Source organism: Heterocephalus glaber, unplaced genomic scaffold (genome assembly GCF_053883595.1).
Source record: "Heterocephalus glaber isolate CG9 unplaced genomic scaffold, H.glaber_assembly_v1.0 deba00001141, whole genome shotgun sequence".
In the NCBI taxonomy this organism is placed as follows: domain Eukaryota; kingdom Metazoa; phylum Chordata; class Mammalia; order Rodentia; family Bathyergidae; genus Heterocephalus; species Heterocephalus glaber.
The window spans coordinates 407354-427375 of record NW_028258201.1 but is presented as its reverse complement, the minus strand read 5'-3'; the positions used below and the strand labels follow the sequence as shown (position 1 = coordinate 427375).

Here is a 20022-nt window from a genome sequence, read left to right as displayed (position 1 = left end):
TTTTCCCCAGCGCCTTTCTCAGCTGTTGGGGATAGACTGGGACACGGGAGCAAACCTTCACCCAGCCTTTGTCATCCTCCAGGAGCTCAGCCTGGCTCCGGCTCCCAGTCAGCTGGCGCTGATGAAGGACGGAGCGGGGCTTCCTCTGCGGCCCAGGAGGCCTGGGTCCGGACACCGCGCTGCCCGGCATGCATACCAGGATCCTGTGCACTTGGGTCCTCCTAAGATTCCATCTAAAACAACGTAACAACAGGGGTGCCACAGTTCATAACCTAATTCTTAGCATGACTTTGGCCAAAAACCAAATCAAATTTCTCCAGGTCAACACTGACCTAACCATGATTGACTTTGATTCTGTTCTCGTCCAATTTGGTTTGCAACCAGAACTGTGGAAAGAATTAAGTTTGTGAACTGAGGTGCCACAGTAAATGTATTTAGGGGAAAATGGCAACGTCCACAGGTTTAGTTCAGCTTTTCCCTTCAGTATTGTACTGGGGACTGCATTCAGGCCCTTCACGCTGAGTTACATCCCAACCATTGTTTGAGATGAGGTTAGGCCTTTAGCTGCCCAAGCTGGGCTTGAACTTGTGATCTTCCTACCTCAGTCTTCCAGAGGCCTGGGGTTACAGGTATGTGCATCCAGCCCCAGCTTAAATGCTTTTGGTCCCCGGTTGAATCTGGATGTGGAAGGAGCCCACAGATGTGGAGGGCCAGCTGTGCTTTGAGACGTACAGGATGGGGGGAAAGCCCTGCAGATCAACACAGAGGCCGGAGGCACGCAAGCTCAAGCCCAGCCTGGACAATGAAGCAATTTAGCAAGAGACCCTGTCTCAGACATTTCAGAAAGAGCTGGGGATATAGCTCAGGGCAGACGCTCTGGGTTTAATCCCCAGTGGTGCAGCAACACCACACACAATCGCACCAAGCAGCAGGGCCCGTGGAGCACAGAGTCCCTCACAGGTGGCCACTGACGGAGACCGTGTGTGGCCATTGGTTCTGGCTGAAGCTACCGCCTCCGCCTCATGGAGCTGCCTGAGGTGGGAACAGGGGAGAGGACATGCAAAGCCCAGCTGCAGTTCCTGCCAAGGAAGCAAACAAGCCTGTGTGTTGATATGGGGGAAGTTTCAGGGAGAAAGTAAGGGAAACGTGTAGACTGCTTGTCCCAAACAAGTGGCACTTGCCGGGTGTGGTGGTGCACGCCTGTACTCCCAGCACTTGGGAGGCTGAGGCAGGAGAACTGCCTGCCATAAGTTCAAGGCCAGCCTGGGCTACACAGTGAGACCCTGCCTCAGAAAAAAAAAAGTGTTCCTGCCAAGGGCAAGGCGGGTCTGCTGCTAGATGGAGAGTAAAGTGAGTTCAGTTCCTTAGGGCAGGTATTACATTTAGGACCTAGATGATGGAATAAAATTCCTGGGGATATGGGGGGGGGGGTTGTTTTGGGGGTTTTTTGGTACCAAGGATCAAACTCGGGACCTTGCGCTTGCTAGGCAGGCGCCGGAACCACTGAGCTAAACCTCCGGCCCTGTATGGGAGGTTCTGAAGACCAGAACATGGAGGCATATGGTCAACTTTAAGAAGCAACAAGGTCGGGCTGGGGATTTAGCTCAGTGGTTCCACTGCCTGCCAGGCAAGCGCAAGGACCCGAGTTCGAGCCCCGGTACCAAAAAAAAAAAAAGAAGAAGCAACAAGGTCTCACTATGTAGCCCAGGCTGGCCTCAAAGTGGTGATGCTCCTGGCTCAGCCTCCCCAGTGCTGAGAGTAGTGCGTGCACCATCAGCTGGCCACCGTTAGAGTTCTAATCTGGAGAGCAGAAGAGTATGCCACGTTGCAGGGATGGGGCACAGGCGGGGAAGACGGGGCTGCTGGGGTGCAGGTCCTCTGAGAACCATGGCTTTAAGACTGCGTCATCGCCCAATCGCCTGCACAGCCCGAGACGAAGCAGGCACTGGGGTCTGGCCGGGCTTCGGACTCAGCAGATCTGGGGTCGATCCTGAGAACTCCCACTCCCAAGACCCAGACGCTGCTCCTCGTCTCGGGAAAACCTGAGAATACCGCCCCAGACGCAAGCACCTCGGCTACTTCCGCCACAGGCCACACGGGGGCGAAACCTGCTCACAGCTCACGGGCCTCCGCCTGCAGCTGGCTTCCCCGTGAGGCTGCCAGGTCAGTCTTGCTCTCTGTGCACAGGGACAAGAGGGCCTGAGAGGACGCCTACGCACCAAGCTAAGGGAACAGCAAAACAGCCAGGCTCAGTTGGAAAAACCAACCCAACCTGTCTCAACCTCGTGGCCAGAACGTTTCCACTGCCCGCTCACTTAGCTCCTGAGAAAAGTCCCAAGAACCTTTAAAGAAAGCTTCATGTTTTCCCTACTTTAATTTGAAAATGAGCTCAATTGCTGGGTGTGGTGGTGCACACCTATGACCCCAGCGCTCTGGAGGCTGAGGCAGGAGTACTGCTGTGAGTTCAAGGCCAGCCTGAACTCCATAGGGAGACCTGTATCCAAAAAAAATTTTTTTTCCCAAGGGGTGGCCTGAGCACCTCATCCAGTGCACCCACCCACTGCTGCCTAGCCTCCTCCCCAAGCCCGCAGGCACTTTCTCTCCTGTTCCAGCCTGTCTTTCCAGCTTGCATTCCCACCCTCAAACATCCTTTCAGCAGTCAGGCTCCTGCCGACTCTTCCCAGGTGCACCAGCGCCCTCTCCAGCTCTAAAACACCGTTCTGCCTCTCACCCCTGCTGCTGGGACGTGACCTACTGTCAACAAATCACAAAGTCTGACTATCGTGGCCCAGTACCAATAATTAGCATTGGCCACCGCTCACAAAGAAGCGTGGCGATTCATTTGGGGACACCAGCATGCCTGAGAGCAGGTCCCGCTCCTGAGTGCCATTTCTCCTTCTCTTCAGGTGGAAACATCTGAGTCTACACTTTTTTTTTCCAGTCCTGGAGATGGAACCCAGAGCCTTTCCACTGAGCTGAATCCCCAGCCCTTTTTATTTTCTATTTTGAGGTAAAGTTGCTAAACCACCCCGGCCAGGCTGGGACTTGTGATCCCCCTGCCTCAGCCTTCTGGTGTGTTGGGATGACAGCTATGCGCCACCACGCCTGACTTTGGAAAATGAACTCAGTCCCCATTTCAGCTGCAGGGCATAGGAACAGAAGCTAAACTCGTGGACACGTGAGGTTGAGAAAAGGCTGCACTTTCTGAAGTTCAGGTCGGAGAGGCTGCAGACTGAAAAGAAAACTCACCAGTGAAAAGAGACACAATTCAGGAGGGACACGAGTGAATTTTTAAGGTCTTTAGCAAATGTTTATAAACTGTAGATTTTTCTTTTATCAGATGACATAAAGGTAGTTGCTAATGTTTTTTAATGTTAGCAGTGTTTTTTGTTGGTTTTTTTTTTGTTGCCAAGGATTGAACTCGGGCTCTTCTGATCGCAAGGCAGGCAGCGGAACCACTGAGCTAAATCCCCGGCCCAGCAGTGTTTTTTCTAATAGCCTGTATTCTGCAGGAAGAAATTATATATGGGTAGCTGCACGCTTAAGTAGTATAGTGCATAAAACCAGGCCCTCACAGAGAGGTAGTCATACTGCAGTCTTGTATATAGAGTCTCGTACATACTGCACCACTCTACAATCATGTCTGTAAGATTCCAAAAAAAAAAAAAAAAGAAAATTCTCATTTATGTATTCATTTATGTACTGAAATCTCAGGTAAAGAATGATGCTACTAAAATAGGTACCAGTATAAAAACACTACAAGGAGTCCACAAGGTTGAAACCCATAAACGGTTGGATAACGTCTAAAAGAAACAGCCAGGTGTGGTGACACACATCTGTAATCCCAGCACTCAGGAGGCTGAGGCAGGAGGATCACAAATTCAAGGCCAGCCTGGGTTAGTGAGTTCAAGGTCACCCTGAGCTGCATAGTGAGACCCTGTGTAAAAAGACAAAACAAAAATAAACAATTTGGGAGTGGGAAGTGGGGAAGAATGTACCCTGTGTCAAATGATAAGGATCTTTAAAAAGCCACAGTTTGCACCAGGACAATCAAAAAGATCCCTTGAGGGCATCTCAGGAACTGGCCAGCACCCCACTCATCAGGAGCTCAGGGGGAACAGGTGTGCACTGAGGCTGGCTCAGAGGACATGGGGCACCCTGCCTGCACAGGTCTGTCAAGTTGTTTGCCCAAGATTCATTTAACAGTGCTTAGTTGTCTGGGTCCTCCGCAGAAGCTGCAGCCATGGTTCAAGTAGACCTGGCTACTGGTCAAGCTCACTTTGTAGAACTCTGCAGTGTCCATAGGGCTTGTTTTGCAGGCGAGTGACCAGCATGTGGGTTACAGGGTCGCGGGCTTCCATGGAGGTGTCATGTCAGAAGGCCTCGGAGTGCCTGCAGTTGGCCAAAGGGCCACACATGAAGCTGATGTCAGTGATGCCGGGAAGTCTGCTAAGAACAGTCGCAGGAAGCAGCAGGTTGGGTCATGGTGGGAGGCTGCCTGGCCTCGGGCTCACCTTGCCACAGACAGGTGCTGGACAGAGCTCAGGAACAAACATCTGGCCCAATGGGTCCATCTTGCTTTAGTCCGATTCTTTTCTATCCTCTTCCTTTGGGAATGTGTTTACCCTGTGCCACTTTATCTTGGGGATTTTGGAAACGGGTTCACTGCAGTTTGCCTTGAGTTTCACGGGAGATAGGATGCGGACTTCAAGCAATGCTACCAAAGTTAAGAATGGGGGCCCTGGAGGCGCACTAAATGCATTTTGCATGATGGGGTGCAGGGAGGGCTTAAACGGTCCCCCAAAGGCTGCTGTACTTGAGCCCGGCCCTGGGAAGTGACTGGATCTTGGGCTGTACCATCAATGGATCAGTCTACCAGTTCACTGGCTAACAGCTCACCAGGGAGAGGAGTGGAGGGCAGTGCAGGTCCGGGCTGTGCCCCGTTCCTTTCTGCTTTCACTCCCTTCCTGGCTCCCTCAGGTGGGCAGTGCTGCTCCACCTTCCCCGCCTGTTTCTGCCTTGGAGACACCTGTCTGTGGACTGAAACCTCAGCCTATGACCCAGAATAAACTTTGCTTTTAAGTCCTGTCAGGTATTTTGTCCCAGCAACAGAAAGGTGACGTATACAAATACGTATCTGGTAAACATAAACATTATGTACACTATGCCTTCTTTGAGGTGGTTTTGCTATCATCCAGGCTGGCCCCAAACGCGGTCCTCCTGCCTAGCGGTGCATGCCACTGTGCTCATCTATTCTTTCAAGCCTTCTGTATTTAAAAAAGCAGAGCCCATCTCCTGTAAACGTGACAGTACTACGAGTGCTGGCAGGTGCCTTTTCTTGTAGTGCTGGTGATTGAACCCATGACCTCACACAAGCTACACAAGCAGTTAACAGTTAACCCCATCGGCCTTATTATTTATTCTGAGACAGGGTCTTCCTAATTGCCCAGGCTAGCCTCAGACTTTCAATCCTCCTGCCTCAGACTCCTGAGCAACTGTGACAAGCACATACTACCATGCCCAGAGTGGCTAACTTTCTGTTTTGAGGCAGGGTCTCACTGTGTAGTTCAGGCTGGCCTTGAACTCTAGCAATCCTCTTGCCTCAAGCTCCCAGGTGCTGGGATTACAGGCATGTACTACCAGGGCCGGCTTAGGTCGGCTAATGTTTACAAAAGGGTAAGCACTATGGCCCCCAACTACAGGGCAGAGTGCCTCCTCATTCACGTGGTAGCTTGGACAGTGAGGGACTTGTCCAAAACAGCAGGGAGGAGAACTGCGTTCTTTGCTGCCTTGTCTGAAAGGCTGGGCAACGGAGGGAGGAGCCTGGCACAGCCCGTAAGTGCAGTGAAGACAGCACGCTCAGTCTGCCTGCATCTGCGTAAGCAGGGTGGACTCAAAGCTGCAAGAAAGAAAACGGAGTGCGACACACAGGACGAGCACAGCCCCGCTCCCACCAGCCTGCAGTGCCGGCGGTGGTGGCCACGCCTCTCCTTTATTTCCTCCCGCTCTCCTCTCCTGCCAGAGCTTGGTGGTAGCCACAGGCCTCAGGCTCCTCGGCCAAGGCCCTGAGGTGTGCACCCCCAGTCAGTAGACTCCTCCAGGGCTGGGGCCGCCTGCAGCTTCAGGTGGGCCAAGCCAGGCTTCCGAGTGAAGAGTCTTGACCAGGGGCCACCTGAGCTTGGCCGGACAGAGGCCACAGACAGGAGGGTCCCCCGGTCTGCAGGCTGTCGAGGGTAAGGCCTGCCGCTTGACCACAGGAAAACACACAGGTCTTTCGAAGAGAAGGAAGCAAGCTAAGTGGTATCCTGGTCACATGGCGAATCAGCTGCGAGACTTGGGGACGTCTCGCAGGGGCTCCCCGAAGACTCTCACTCCCGGGGCCGGCTGACCATGACTTCGCCCAGGGCCTCCAACACCTCCCGCTTGTAGTCCTCGAAGTCCCCATCAATCTGCCCGACGCTCTGCTCCTCCACCACCCACAGCTGGCAGCTGGTTTCTGTGATGAGTCGCGCGTCATGGCTCACGATGATTACGGCTTTGAAGAAAGAGAGGAGGAAGAGGATCAGGACATGAAGAGGGAGCTTCCGCCCATGGGCGCTGCAGTGCAGTCCCCTCCCAGGTGCTCCTTACCGCCCTTGTACTCGTTGATGGCCTCCCCCAGGGCATCGATGGACTCGATGTCCAAGTTGTTGGTCGGCTCGTCCTGCAGGGGGGGGGGAGACGGGAGGGGAGGAGGAGGCCCCCACTGAGGACCTGAGGACCGCAGCCCGCAGCCCCACCTCCACCCCCGGTGCCTCCCCCGAAGCCCACGCACCAGGATGAGGACGTCGGGCTCCCGACAGGCCAGCTCTGCGAACACAACCCGGGCCTTCTGCCCACCTGCAGCAGGGAGAGGGGCTCTGCCACACCCGCCACGCACTCGCACGCAGAGCAAGTGGGCGCCCTCCTGCCCCCCACCATACCCGAGAGCTTGCAGATCTGGATGGTGTGCGCGTGGCTCTCGAGGCCGAAGCGGCCCAGGCACTTGCGGGCCTCCTGGTAGGGCAGGTTGAAGCCCCGCTGCAGATACTCGGTGGCCGTCTCCTCCAGGCGCAGCTGCTCTGCGTACTGCTGGTTGAAGAAGCCGATTTTCTGCCCAGGGAGAGGGAGGTGATCTGTCACGGCCACACGTCCTCCGTCAGGCCATCACTCCTCCTTTTCCAAAGCCAACTTACCAGCCGGTGGTTCTTTCTCATTTCCCCTCGGGTCTACAAGGAAAGATCAAGTGGTCAGAGGAGGAAGTGGGGCAAAGGAGCTCCTCTCTGTATCCCAACTTTTCTGCAGGGAAACAAGAACTAGAACTGGGCTGGGATCAAGGGCACACAGAAAAAGGGACAGGACGCTCTCCATGACAAGACAAAGGCACAGCCAGGAAAGCAGAGGAGCTGAGGGCCAAAGGGGAGTAAGAGCAAAGTGAGGCAGGAGAGGGAAGGGGCTGACGCTCGAGCACGGGAGCCACAGAGCACAGCGTGAAGCTGTTCCCACCGGGGAGCTAAGGCAGCTTCTCTGGAGACCTGCACGGTGTGGGCATGGGACACAGTGCTCCACACCCTCGAGAAGCAGCTGCACCTTCTAACATGCGACCTGGTGACCCACTAAGTCCCAAGAGCAATCCCAGGCAGCTGCCACCAAATGAAGTATGATAAGGCATAAGCGAATGTGTGCACATGTCACCACGAGTGCAGAAAACACCTGAAGGTGTCCTGTGGAAAAGGCTGGCTGCAGAACAATTCATTTTGTAAGAAAAACTGCACACTTGCACAGGAAAAAGGAGAAAGCTATCCACCAAAAATTAATGCCAGTTCTCTCGGTATTTTCCTCTTGGCATATGCAATTTTAACCATTCTCTCATGGACAGGAGTTCTTACATAATGAAACACATGGGGTCCCACCCAAGGTAGGCTCCGGCCCTCCGGCCTCTCCTGGAACTGCACTAAAGCTCCCCCTTTTCCCAAGGTGGTGAGTGGTTGCGAACCCCGCCTGCAGGGGGCGCCTGCACACTTCCTGTGCTCCAGGACTCACCGGAGTCAGCTTGCCAGTCAGCAGCAGCAGCAGTGTGCTCTTCCCCACGCCGTTAGGGCCCACGATGCAGACTGCAAGAGGAAGAGGAAGAGAGGGGTCAGACAAGGAGGCCTCAGACTATGCTCCTGCTCCATGTCCTGAGCCGCCCAACACCACTCACTCCTTGACTCCATGTCAATGCCGAAGTCCAGGTTCTTGAAGAGTGGTTTCTGCCCTTCGTAGCCAAATGTCACGCCTGAGAGCCAGGACAAGACACAAGTTACCTTCTTGGCAGGGGCCCCCACAGGCAGAGGAAGCCCCGCCCCTCCCACCCACGCAGGCCCACGGAGCCTACCGTGCAGGCCCAGCAACGGCGGGCTGAGCGGCGGGGGGTCGGGGAAGGTAAAGCGCACAGTGTACTCCCGGGGCCGCTTCAGCAGCTCGGGCGCCTCCTGGGCCTCTTCATCCTGGTTCTTCCGCCGGCACTTCTGCTGCTTGCGTGTCAGGGCTTCCTTTGTCTGCTTTTCCTGGAGAGGAAGAAGGGGAGCGGTCCAGATGCTGCGGCCCCAGGACGGCGTCCCTGCCGGGAGGAGCCAGCGCTCACGGCCTGCTTGGTGGACTTGCCACCAGCCTTCAGCTCCTTCAGCTTCTTCTCCTGCTTCTCGTACTGCTTCAGCAGCTCCTTCTGCTTCTGCTGGTACATCTTCTTAAAGGTCACTGGGCAGAGAGGGAGCCAGGCCTCAGTGGCAGCCGCTCCCAGAGGGACACCCCGGGAGAGGCTGGAGCACGGCCGGCTGCAGGCCAGCAGAGCCTGGGCTCAGCACTGTCCTGGGCCTGCGCCCGCCCAGCCCTTCCCAGGCTGCCCTCCACTCACTGTAATTGCCCCTGTAGTAGTGCAGCCGCTGGGCATCCAGATGGATGATATCCGTGCACACATCATCCAGGAAGCCCTGGTCGTGGGAGACGATCAGCAGCGTCTTCCGCCAGCCCTGAAGGTAGCTGGGTTCAGGAAGAATATGAAAGGAAGGGTCACAACAGAGAGGCAGGGACAAGAGATAAGTCCGACCGACGGCCGGGAAAGGGCAGCCAGGGCGAGGGGAGAGGCACTCCACGCAGGGAGGGCCGGGCACGGGCGACGCACTTGTTCAGCCAGATGACGGCGTTGAGGTCCAGGTGGTTGGTGGGCTCATCCAGCATCAGCAGCGTGGGCTCCATGAAGAGCGCTCTAGAGGGGCAGAGCGGAGTCACGGGAGCACCACCCTCGGAGGACACTCCCTCCTGACTCCTCAGAGAAGGCCCAGGAGGAGACACTGACAGAACGGGCAGGGAGAGATGAGGGCAGACCTCAAGGCCTCACAGCACACAGCGGAGGAGTGGGGAGGGGGAGGCCCTGGTCATGCAGGGCAGCCGCCCACCTGGCCAGGGAGACACGCATGCGCCAGCCCCCCGAGAACTTCTGTGTGGGCCGATTCTGCATCTCAGGGTCAAAGCCCAGGCCAGCCAGGATCCGCCGCGCTTTGGCCTCTGCAGCCGCTGCCCCTGTGGCCCGCAATTCCTCGTACACCTGGGGACAGGGAGAAGAGGACGGTGTGCGAGGGCCCAGGGACCCAAGTCTCAGTGCCTGTCCCCTGCGCCTTCTCCTCTACCTTCTCCAGCTTCTCGGCAGCTGTGTCGTCCCCCTGCTCCAGCTGCCCCTGCAGCCGGCGCTCCTCCTCCAGCAGCTTCAACCGCTTGGTGTCAGCTCGAAGGACGGCCTGTACGGCCGGTGTCTCATCCGCTACCACCTCTGGGAGCAGGAGAGCAATCAGGCCACTCCCGGCCAGCGACCCCCTTACGTCCCTCAGGCCCACTTCCGGCAGATGACCCTGCCCAGCACAGTGCCTCTCAAGCCCCGTATCCCTGCTTCCTGCCTCTCTCCAGCACCCACCCGTCCCAGGCCCAGGCCCAGCCTCACCCTGCTCGCACAGCAGTACATCAATGTTGGGAGGGATGCTCAGGGCGCGGTTGGCGATGTGCTTGAGAAGCGTGGTCTTGCCCTTGCTGGGAGAGGTGAGAGCCGAGACCCGAGAGCCGTGAGCCCGGGTGGGCGCCATGGGAAAGCCCTTTCCCTTTCCCTCCCCACAGCCCGCTGCATCCTTACCCGTTGGGTCCCACCAGCCCGTAGCGACGGCCAGCTACAATGAAGAGATCAGCGTTGACAAACAGCTCCTTGCCATGGGCTGAGATGCTGAACTTCTCTAGCTGCAGCCGGCAGGGCAGGGGAAGGGAAGGGACACGGGGGTAAGGGGCCTCCTGTGCTAAGGAAGCCAAGGCAGCAGCCTCTCCCAGCCCCAGGGTGCTACCTCCCCCGGACCTCACCTTGATGTCAGAAGCGTTTTCTAGCATGGCCTGGCGCGAGGACACCTCTGCCTGGGACACGGAGAAATCATTTTCGGCGGCATTAGCTGCTTTTAATGACGCCACCTGGCGCTCATAATCCATCTGCGAAGGAAGAAAAGGCTGTGTATGAATGAGGCCATCTACGTGGTCAGCCGTCTGCCCGCACCAGGACACAATCCCACAGTGCCGCACACTGAGACCGGGCTCCGAGAACAGAGCTCTTCCCTCTCTCCGCTTGTTTCTCTCCTAGAAAGAGTCCCCAAACCCACAAGTTCCTTAGTCAAAAAGGCAAAAAAAGTCAAACCCCCTTAGCTGACCAAGAAGAAGCAATGCTTCACCTGTTTCTTCAGCTTTTTCTTCTCCTTTTTGCTAAGGTGAGCCAAGGGATCCTCTGCCTTAGAGTCAACCGCCTCTCCTCCTCCTTCCTCGGAACCCTGTGAAAACTGGGGGATGAGCAAAACCGGGGCGGGGCCGGGGCTGGGGCCAGGCCGGCCTGCGAGCGCTTCTCGCGCCCATCTTCTGCCTGGATCTGCTGCAGCCCTTTCTCAAATTCTGCCTCATGATGGTACAACCACATGGCAGGAAATCTAACAACTCCCAAGACCGTGTAACTGAGGCTGAGTGAGCTTCCTTCGTACCAAGGCAGGGCCTGCGGTTCACATGGTAACATCCAGTGTGAAGGGCAGCCCCTTTTCTCAACTGCTGAGAAACACGGTAGAATCACACAACCAGAAAGCGCCAGAAGGGCTCAGTCGACCCCTGACCTCGCACTGCGCAGACGCGTGGAGCACGGAGCGCGAGATACAGGCAGAGCTGGAAGCAGGCTGCCTGACACCAGCTCCAGGGCTCTTCCCTCTCAGGACTGACAGCCCACAGGCCGGGTCTGTCTGATGCTTGCTGCTGTACAGCCTCAGCCCGCGAGATGAAAACACTCGTTACATTTTCAGAGTTGTAAAAAAGAGAAACGGAGAAGAGTGATGCAGAGCGGTCGCATACAGACTGCGAAGCTGACGTGTGCTCCCTGGCCATCCCCAACAGCGACCGAAGACCCCGCCTGGATGCTGAGAAGCTCCCTGGGCCGGGCCCCCCAGCAACACACGCACCTGCTCTGCCCTCGCCTTCCCTTGCGTGGGAGGCTCCTCTTCTTTCCGTATGTCTTCCTCATCTTCTCCATCTTCCTCTTCATCGTCCAGGGCAGCAAATTTGTTTTGAGGCTAACAGGGAAAAGACAGGCCTGACAAGCACTCGAACCCCTGGCCTCCAGAGCCTCCTCATGCTGGTCACTTTCTTACCTTGGCCTTCCCTCTGGCCTTCTCTTCCTTTCCCTTTTTGCTCCTGAGCCCAGGCTGCTGCTCCTCAGACACAGCCTGCAGGACACACACGCACGGACTGGCTGCTGTGGCAGGACCACTGTGCAAGAGCACACTATGCTTCGCGCTGCTAAGCCCTGGCCTCCTGCCTGAGGTGAGACACACCAGAGCTGAGGCGGCAAGCAGCACAGCGCCGGAGGAGGCCAGGCCGGGGCAGAGCGCTGGACAAGGGCTGAGGGGAAGCAGCAGCGGAACAAAGCTTCCGCATGGACACGGTCAGAGCAGACCCATGCTACAGCCAGGGTGCCAAGGGGAAGGGCAAGGACGAAGGCCACGGCTTTAGATTCTAAGATTAAGCAAGAGCAATCACTGTGGGTGACTGAGGGACAGAGTATTCTTCAAAGGTGAATGTGACACTGCAGTAAGACAAAGCTGCACGGGCAGGAAGGGCCAGTCAGAGCAAGCTGTTGCTGCACCTGGCCAGAAGGCTAAGTGGGGCGGCAGCGAGCGGCAGGGCCTCCACCTCACCTTGTTGATACGATCTTTCTCCGGCTTGGCAGGCTTAGGAGGGTGTTTTTCTTCCTCTTCCTCCTCCTCCTCCTCACTCTGATCTTGAATCAGGGCTGCAAAAGCATTGCCGCCCTAGAGGAGGAGGAGGAGGAGGAGGAGGAGGAGGAGGAGGAGAGGAGGAGGAGGAGGGCGCAGGGCTCAGTGGGAGCCACGGCTGCGCCCGGGGCCTCTGCTCCCCCGACAGACAGCTCACCTTGGCCTTCTTTCCTCCGCGGGGCGTCGGGGCGGGCACTGAGGCGACAAGGGGTGGGCAGGCAGGTGAGAGGAGGCTCCCCCTGCAGCGCGGGGGGCGCCCGGGCCCCTGCCACTCACCCCCGTCCTCCTCGTCACTGGCCGGGACAGACAGCTTCTTGAGGCGCTCCATCAGCTCCCTCTCCTCGCCATCGTCGTCCACACCCTTCTTCCGCCGGCCCTTCCGGGCGTCCTGCTTCTTCTTTTGCTGCTGAAAGAAAGAAAGGTGGGGAGCGAAGCCCGGCCCGCGCGGAGCCTGCGCGGGGAGCTGCCCGAGGGCTGAGTGGGCCGTGTGGGCTGGGGGCAGGTGGATCAGAAGCCCAGGGCCAGGCCGTCCTAGTACCTGCTGCTGCTGCTGCGGCGGCTCCTTCTCTCTGGGCACCTTCTCTTCCGCTCCGGCCTGCTTATCATCTATTGCCAGCTCCTCAAAGAACTACAAAGGGGTCAGGACACGGGCAAGCAGGGCTCCCAGGCCTGCAGGCCCTCCCCACACCCGTCCTCCCCTCTCTCAGTGGCTGTTTTGTCTCTCATGTTTTGGAATGGGGTCTTGCTGTGTGGCCCAGGGCAGCAAGCGCCCCTCCACCTCCCGAGGAGCTGCGAGCACAGGTGCAGGCCAGCCCAGCTGCTGCCCGTCTCTTGTCAAGGCCGCTGAGCTCCCTCAGAGCCCTCCCTCCTGTGCACGCTCACTGCATCTGCCCACAAACACCCAGTCACTTCTCCCGAGCCCCCGTTTGCTCACCGTCTTTTTGGTCTTCTTGTCTTTCTTCCCTTTCTTCACCACCTTCTCTGGAAGGTAAAGCAGGCACCATGAATTCTTGCCTCTCAATTCCAAAGCTGCCTGAGCTCCCCTCACAGCTCACAGGCCTCTCCCCAACTGTTTTTCTAACTCAACTGCCACTCCCTGGACCCTGCACTGTCCCGAAGGGGCCTCCACCTCCATCCATGGCCACAAACATCTCCTCACGAAGCTGTGTCACACGGCATCTGTGTCCCATGAGGCAGCACACAAGCAGCCGCAAGTGTGCTGAGGGCTCCAAGGGGCCGGTAAAGGCCGGGTGTGCCAGCACGTGCCTGTGACCCCAGCATGCAGGACACCGAGGCAGGAGGATCGCACTGCACAGTGAGACTCTCTCGAAGAACCGAAACAAAGCACGGAAAAGGAGGGCAGGCCTACGCGTGGGGTGAGGAGGGCCTGCCCCGGCCCAGTCCAGGACCCCTGTGGAGATGCATTCAGGCCTGGGCAGGAGGTCTGGAAGCCATTATCAGCTATCTGCTGGGTTCCGGGGCGCACAGCCGCTCGACACTGGGGGGGCCTCACACCCAGGTCAAGGAGTGGGGGCCTGATGGGCACAGTCGCTTCTGCACTCATGGGTCTCACCCTGGCCGCGCAGTGCCAGTAAGCCAGGACTAGCGGGGACAGAGTCCACTTGGCAGTCAGGGCTCAAACAGCAGGGGCCTGGTCTAGGGCAGCGGCAAGGGGAAGAGAAGCAGAATCCACAGGGTAGAGCCAGAGGTCAGGAAAAAAGTGAAAGGATGGGAATCCTACTCAGCCATAAAGAATGAGAAACTAGAGGCATCTATAGCTACATGGATCACATGCAGGCTGTATTCTTAAGTGAAATAAATAGGACGCACATGTGTAAATACCAAATAGTTTCTCTGGTGTGAGAAACTGAACAGGTAAATGAGAATCAAAATGTACAACAGACAATGTGAATAGGAAGAAAAGGTCTAAAGGGGTAGGGGAATGGGAGGGCTAGGGGAAGGGAAAGAAGAGAAAGGAAAAAATATGAGAAAAGGAAAAAATGGAAACAAAGTCTCTGTAAATAGGGAGGGGTGGAGGGGGTGGAGGGCAGGGGAAGGGAGAAAATAAGAGCCAAGATTCGTCATGTAAGGGTACAAGTTCCCAGTGGTGAATGTCATCATATTGTATACCTAAAATGTACCAATAACTTAATGGAAAGCGAGAGAATGCAAAGGCCACTGCTCTTTTTAGATAGAAAAACTGGTTGGCTGGTGGCTCTGCTTACTAAGTTAGGAAATAACGCAAGAGAAAGCTCACTACCCCCACCTGCCCTGTGTGGGGGACAGGGGGTCAGGAAGGAGGTCAGGAACTCAACTTGGGATACATCGGGTGTGAAACCCACAGGCCACACCCACCAGTATCTGGTAAGTAAAGGGCACGAGCATGTCACATGGGTCCCTCCCGTCTCCCAGCCTCACTTCTGCCCAGGATGCTGGCCTCTTTCTGCTCCCTGGGCAGCCCCAGGCACACTGGTCTCTCTCTGCATCTGTGTCCTCCACCCCAACACACTGCAGCTTCTGTTCCCAGTAGGGTAGCTGGAGTGATGGGCTGGAAGGCTGAGCAGGACCAGTGACGAAGGCTTCATGTGCCAGTCCTAGGAGTTTAATCCCACGGGCACCAAGAGGAAGGACCCTCAGAGGACATCAGAAAGAACGACACTTTCTCCTCAAGGAATCGCACAACCACACCATGCTGTCTTCCTTTAAATCTCACTCACACTTTAAGGTCTACTCCAATCTACCTGACCATAGGGCGAGGAAGAGCCTGCGCTGGGTTCAGGAGTGAGAAAGTGTAGCACCAAGGCACAACTGAGGTTAGGGCGGCTGAGGCAGGAGCACTGAAAATTCAAGCCCAGCCCGGGGAACTTAGTGAAGCCCTGTGTAAAAGCGGGGCGACCGTGGGGGTGGAGCTCAGTGTGAAGGCCCTGGTTCAATCCCCAGTTCTGAGAAAAAGGGAAACAAAAAAGCTACACTGGCTTTCATTTGTCACTTACCTGTCCCCAACAAAGAAAGACACTCTTACATCTGCACTATTTTTCCCTACCCATGTCTTTACTGAGTCTCAAAGTGTAGTTCACATTAGCAACACTTCCTTGTCTCCCCTTCCTTTTCCTTTCTTTTTATGGTGCTGGGGATGGAACCAGGGCTTTGTGCATGCCAGGCGAGAGCTGTGCTACTGAGCCACACCCGCAACCATACCCCTTTTTGAACACATGTGCTCCAGTCTAAGGCTCTGTAAGTGCCAACTTAATGTCACAAGTGGAAAATCACACAAGAAACTTTGTCTCACGCACAAAATCATTAAGAATACTGTACAGGGGCCAGGGATTTAGCTCATTGGTTCCACCACCTGCCTTGCAAGTGCGAGGTCCCGAGGTTGATCCCCGGTAGCAAAAAAAAAATTGTATAAAACTATCTTCAAGCTATCGTGACTTCCCATGATAGCCTGAGCTGCATTTCTCAGACACAGTATGTATTTCTATTTTTGCTTTTACCCTCTTTTTTGCTTTACTCAGCCCATGCTTGCTCTGCAAAGCCTGTTTCTCCCACACTCCTCACTTTTGGAAAAAGTGGCAACTGCTTCTTGGAAAAAAAAAAAAGCCCTTCAAGTTATGTGTATATGAAACATAAATTGTCTCATTGCCAAGGTAACTCATTACGTATATACAAATATCCAAAATGCAAAATACTGGTCCTGAGCATTTCCGGTAAGAGATATTCAATCCTTACTGGAATCTGACACAGTTAATGTCTCCTAATGAATACTACTTTTGTCTAAGTTGCCAATGACCCTGTAGCTCTCCATCTGAAAAGTAATTTTTGAGTCCTCACTTGGCTGGCCCCTCCGAAACACTCCTGCTGGCTGCCTCTGCATCCCTCTTCTTCTTACTTCAGGATCCTGCTTGCTCATTTGCTTCCCGTTTCTCTGGCTGCTCCCTTTCCCTAACTTGGCTTCCCAGACTGTTGGCTAAAGCATTGCAGTTCCTCTGACTGCCTTTTGTCCTTTGCTCAGTCCGCAGTCTCTCATGCAAAAGCTAACCTCATCTCTTCCCACCCTACAGCCCTTGCTCGCTCTCCATTCAGTCCCTACCCATGGGCTACTGAAGTGAGTGTCACTCTTAATTCTTTAGCCCCCATCAAGTTCCGGACCAATCCATGTCCTGAGTGAACTTAGTCTTAACTGTCTTGGCTTGTTCCTTTAGGACAGAAGTGAACCTATGGCACCCGTGCTGCAGCGGGCTGTCTGTATCATTGAAAACCCTAAAAGGTTTGCCATCACTGCTTCAGGACGTCTCACCCGAATCACTACCAGGGCCTTCTTCTAAATGGCCCACCTGATGACACCATCCTGCCCAGCCAGTGATCTCAGAATGAGATGCTCCGGGCATTCCTATGCCCTTGGATGGGCTCTCCTTCTTACTCTCTGGAATTAAACTTCTTGGAACAGCACAGGAACCCTTTCAGAGCCATCTCCTGGACATCTTCCAACCCCACCGCTCTGGTCACCTGTTCCAGTGGGAACCAGCCCGGCTCACCTATACCTCTCTGTACAAATGACTTCTTCTGCTTGGAATGTCTTCCTCTTGCCAACTCACACTCACCCTTCAAGAAAGAGCTTAACTAGTACCCACTCCCGGCTCCTGGAGGTTTTGCTGATACCATTCCTACCTTACTTGTAGGTAGTCTCACAGGAGTCTCAGGCACATCCACCACACTCACCAATCACCGAGGTTTAATGCTCTGTCCCTTCCACTGGGGTGGGTGCCCTTGAGGACCTGTGGCTTTTTGTTTTTGTTTTTTAAAGATGGGCGCTTGCTATGTTGTCCAGGTTGCTCTCTATGGGGCTCAACTGATCCTCCTGCTTTTGCCTCCCAAGTGTCTGGGACACTGCTTCTGGCAAAAGGCTTTTCTTTGGTGGGGTGGGGCAGTTCTGGGACTTGAAGCCAAGAGCGCCCTGCCACTGAGCTACCTCCCCAGCCCTTTTTTTCATTTTGAGACAGTCTTGCAAAGCCACTACACTGCCCGGGACAGCTCAAACTTGCGATGCTGGTGCCTCAGACTCCCAGAGTGCTGGGATTACAGGCATGGATTCATTCCCAGTTCCCCTGCACAAGACCCAGCATACAACAGGCATCCCATAAACGCTTACAACAGTAGTCACTGTGTATGGTAGTTACCTGTGTCCACTTTACCTACCCTTGAAGTGACTTCGAGCTTAGTAGGATGTCTTCCTATTTTTTCTTTCCACTCCCAAAGTACACTATAAAGTGGTGAACTTGAAACAACCGCTCAGTAAATATTCACTGCTCTTAAGCCTTATCTCCTCCACGATGCGCTGAATATCGAAGCAGAGCCTCGCGCACGGGACACAAGTGTTCCACCACGGAGCTACACCCTGAGCCCCCATCCTAACCTCCAAAATCGACACTTGCTCCAGCTAGGTCCAATGTGGCGAGCTATGGCGAGCACACGCAGTCACCCTCTCGAGGAACAAGGGGCATCATCGGCTCCCGAGGCGAGCACGCGTGCGCGAGCGGAAGGGGAGGTCGAGGCAGAGGTCGAGTGTTCCCGTGCGGCAGGACGGTGGGGGAAAGGTCCACAAGAGAGGGCTTTCTCATCTCTCCCCACCTCCTGCTCGGCACCACACGCTCCCCTCGTCCCCCGGCCGGTCCACCGAGGCTCGCTGGCGTGGACCGACCCGAAGCTTCCGGTCCCGCTCCCAGTTCCTCAGCCGGCCGGTGCGGCCCGGCCGCGGCGCACATGCGCAGTGGCCCGCGGGGCCTGGGCAGTCCCGCGCTCCGCGACTCCTCCGGAGGCACGCGGACTCTCCCGTGTCCTCGCCTTCCTTTCCCACTTCCTCCCTGCCGCCACACTCACCGGCAGAGCGCGTGACCTCTCCGTCCCCGATCCACTCGGGCTCCGGTGGTTGCCGCTTGGGCCCCTTCGGCATCGCGACAGCAGTTACGGCCACTCCGGCGGCACCCGACACTATTTCCGCTTCCGGCAGCGTGGTTTCCCAAAGAGGCGGGCTCTCCAGGCGGGGGGCGTGGTCCGGCCTGGTGGTCGGGGCCAGCATCCCTGCTCCCAGGAAGTCCGGTTGGGTTGGTGACCCTCGAGGAATTTACACAGTAATTTCTGGAAAGTACGACGCAGCTGAGGCATACTTTTTTTTTTTTTTTTTTAAGTGGATTCTGCTTCTGCCGTCTCCTTATGACTAATGAAAGGCAGAAAAGACGGACCAACAAAGAGGACGTCGTCCTGTCTGTCCAGTGTTCACTTGTTAAAAATCCCGAAGTGTACAGCGTCCCCTCCAAGAAACCGCAATACAAAAAAAGACAATGACCTGAAAAGTGTGCAGCCTGATAAATGTTGACATATGCCCTTGAAGCCACCGACAAGCCGTAGCTTCACTTCTCACTACCACTTAATTGGTGTAGGGCTGGGCAGGCCTGTATTACCAGCACTCAGGAGGCTGAAGCAGGAGGAACAAAGTTCAAGTGTGACCTGGGCTAATTTACCAAGACCCTGTCTCAAAATTTTAAAAATATGAAAAAGGCTAGAGATGTAGCTAACTGGTAGTGAGTCCCTGGGTTCAATCCCCAGTACCGCTAAATAAATAAAAATAATATAGTTGGGAAGCTTGATCAGAGAGTGCCTGTAGTCCTGTCGCTCCTGCTTTGTTCTGAAGCCACAATCTCGCTTCTGTCCTCACCGCTGCTCGGATTCATTCTTGCCGAGTCAGCAGACACAGGGCCAGGGTTCTGACTCAGCCTCACTGCCCCAGAAATATGTGACAGCTGCTCACTCCTTTGTTTTCTTTGCTCCCTTTCCTGTCCCTGCTGGATTCTCCTCCTGAGGTCTGACTGTTAAGGTATCTCAGGGCTCCACCTTTGCCACTCCTCTTTATTGAGGGCAGAAATACCCTCTGTAAGGAATGGAGATGTTGAAGTGTCTCCTGCTGCCCCAGTGTCTCCCCTGTGTTCCAGGCTCATGAACCCAGCTGTTTAAAGCCTAGTGACCATTACTGGGCTCCGGAACCTGGAGGTTGCTTTTCCCCCTCTTCTCAGGGTCATCAATGAGGTCCGATTTCTCACACATGTCCTCCTACCGAGGTTGGGTTACCACTAGGTGCACAGCGTCAGTCACTGTGGCAAATACTGGCGTGCTCAGAGCTTGTCAGAAAGTGCTGCGACTTGCCTGCAGTGGTTTTGAGGAGGTGTCCAAAGACAGGCGCGTGTAATTTTACTGCACTACATCCCATACAAAGTAACTTTTTATTACTTCTCTACTAGTTATGCTATTGTGCTGTAAAAAGAAAATGCCAAAATTATTATTGTTGCATTAGTTATCTGGGTTTTTCATTTGTTTGTTTGTGAGACAGGGTCTTGCTATGTAGTTTATCCTGGCTTCGAAGTTGCAGCCTCCCTAGTGGTGGGATTACAGGTGTGCGCCACCACATCCAGCCTGTCGCATTAGTTATGTGTCTGACAACTTGCAGCTTCCAGTTTTGGAACACTAGGCAAAAACACCACTACTGGGACTAATAAAACTCTGACTGATAGGCTGGAAGTAAGGGTGTACATCTTGGCTGACAAGCCCTGAATTCAAATGTTTCTTATAATTATTTTTGAGTAGTTACTTCTCGGTTTCTAGAAGGCCAATGTTTGGGGAACAAAGAACAGATGTG

General features: G+C 55.2%; 1 protein-coding gene across 7 annotated transcripts; it reads right to left on the bottom strand.

Annotated features, from left to right (window-relative positions):
- Positions 1-3284: 3284 nt before the first annotated feature.
- On the bottom strand, positions 3285-18365 carry Abcf1 (ATP binding cassette subfamily F member 1). Of its 7 annotated transcripts, none has more exons than XM_013072926.3 (25): positions 18213-18365; positions 13270-13316; positions 12874-12963; positions 12612-12741; positions 12493-12530; positions 12258-12371; positions 11712-11786; positions 11523-11633; positions 10758-10853; positions 10399-10521; positions 10181-10281; positions 9995-10080; positions 9687-9826; positions 9456-9604; positions 9182-9265; positions 8915-9039; positions 8645-8757; positions 8396-8567; positions 8222-8296; positions 8062-8132; positions 7215-7247; positions 6963-7131; positions 6815-6879; positions 6631-6703; positions 3285-6535 (listed from the first exon to the last, which is right to left on the bottom strand). In XM_013072926.3, the coding sequence occupies exons 1-25, from the start codon at positions 18283-18285 to the stop codon at positions 6369-6371; spliced, it is 2520 nt and encodes an 839-aa protein (XP_012928380.2). In that variant the 5' UTR covers positions 18286-18365; the 3' UTR covers positions 3285-6368. The 7 variants fall into 7 exon arrangements, with proteins under 7 accessions (XP_012928380.2, XP_004847148.2, XP_021115828.1 ...); XM_004847091.3 differs by having other exon boundaries at positions 12612-12738; XM_021260169.2 differs by lacking the exon at positions 18213-18365 and adding an exon at positions 17532-18094 and having other exon boundaries at positions 12612-12738.
- Positions 18366-20022: the final 1657 nt, after the last annotated feature.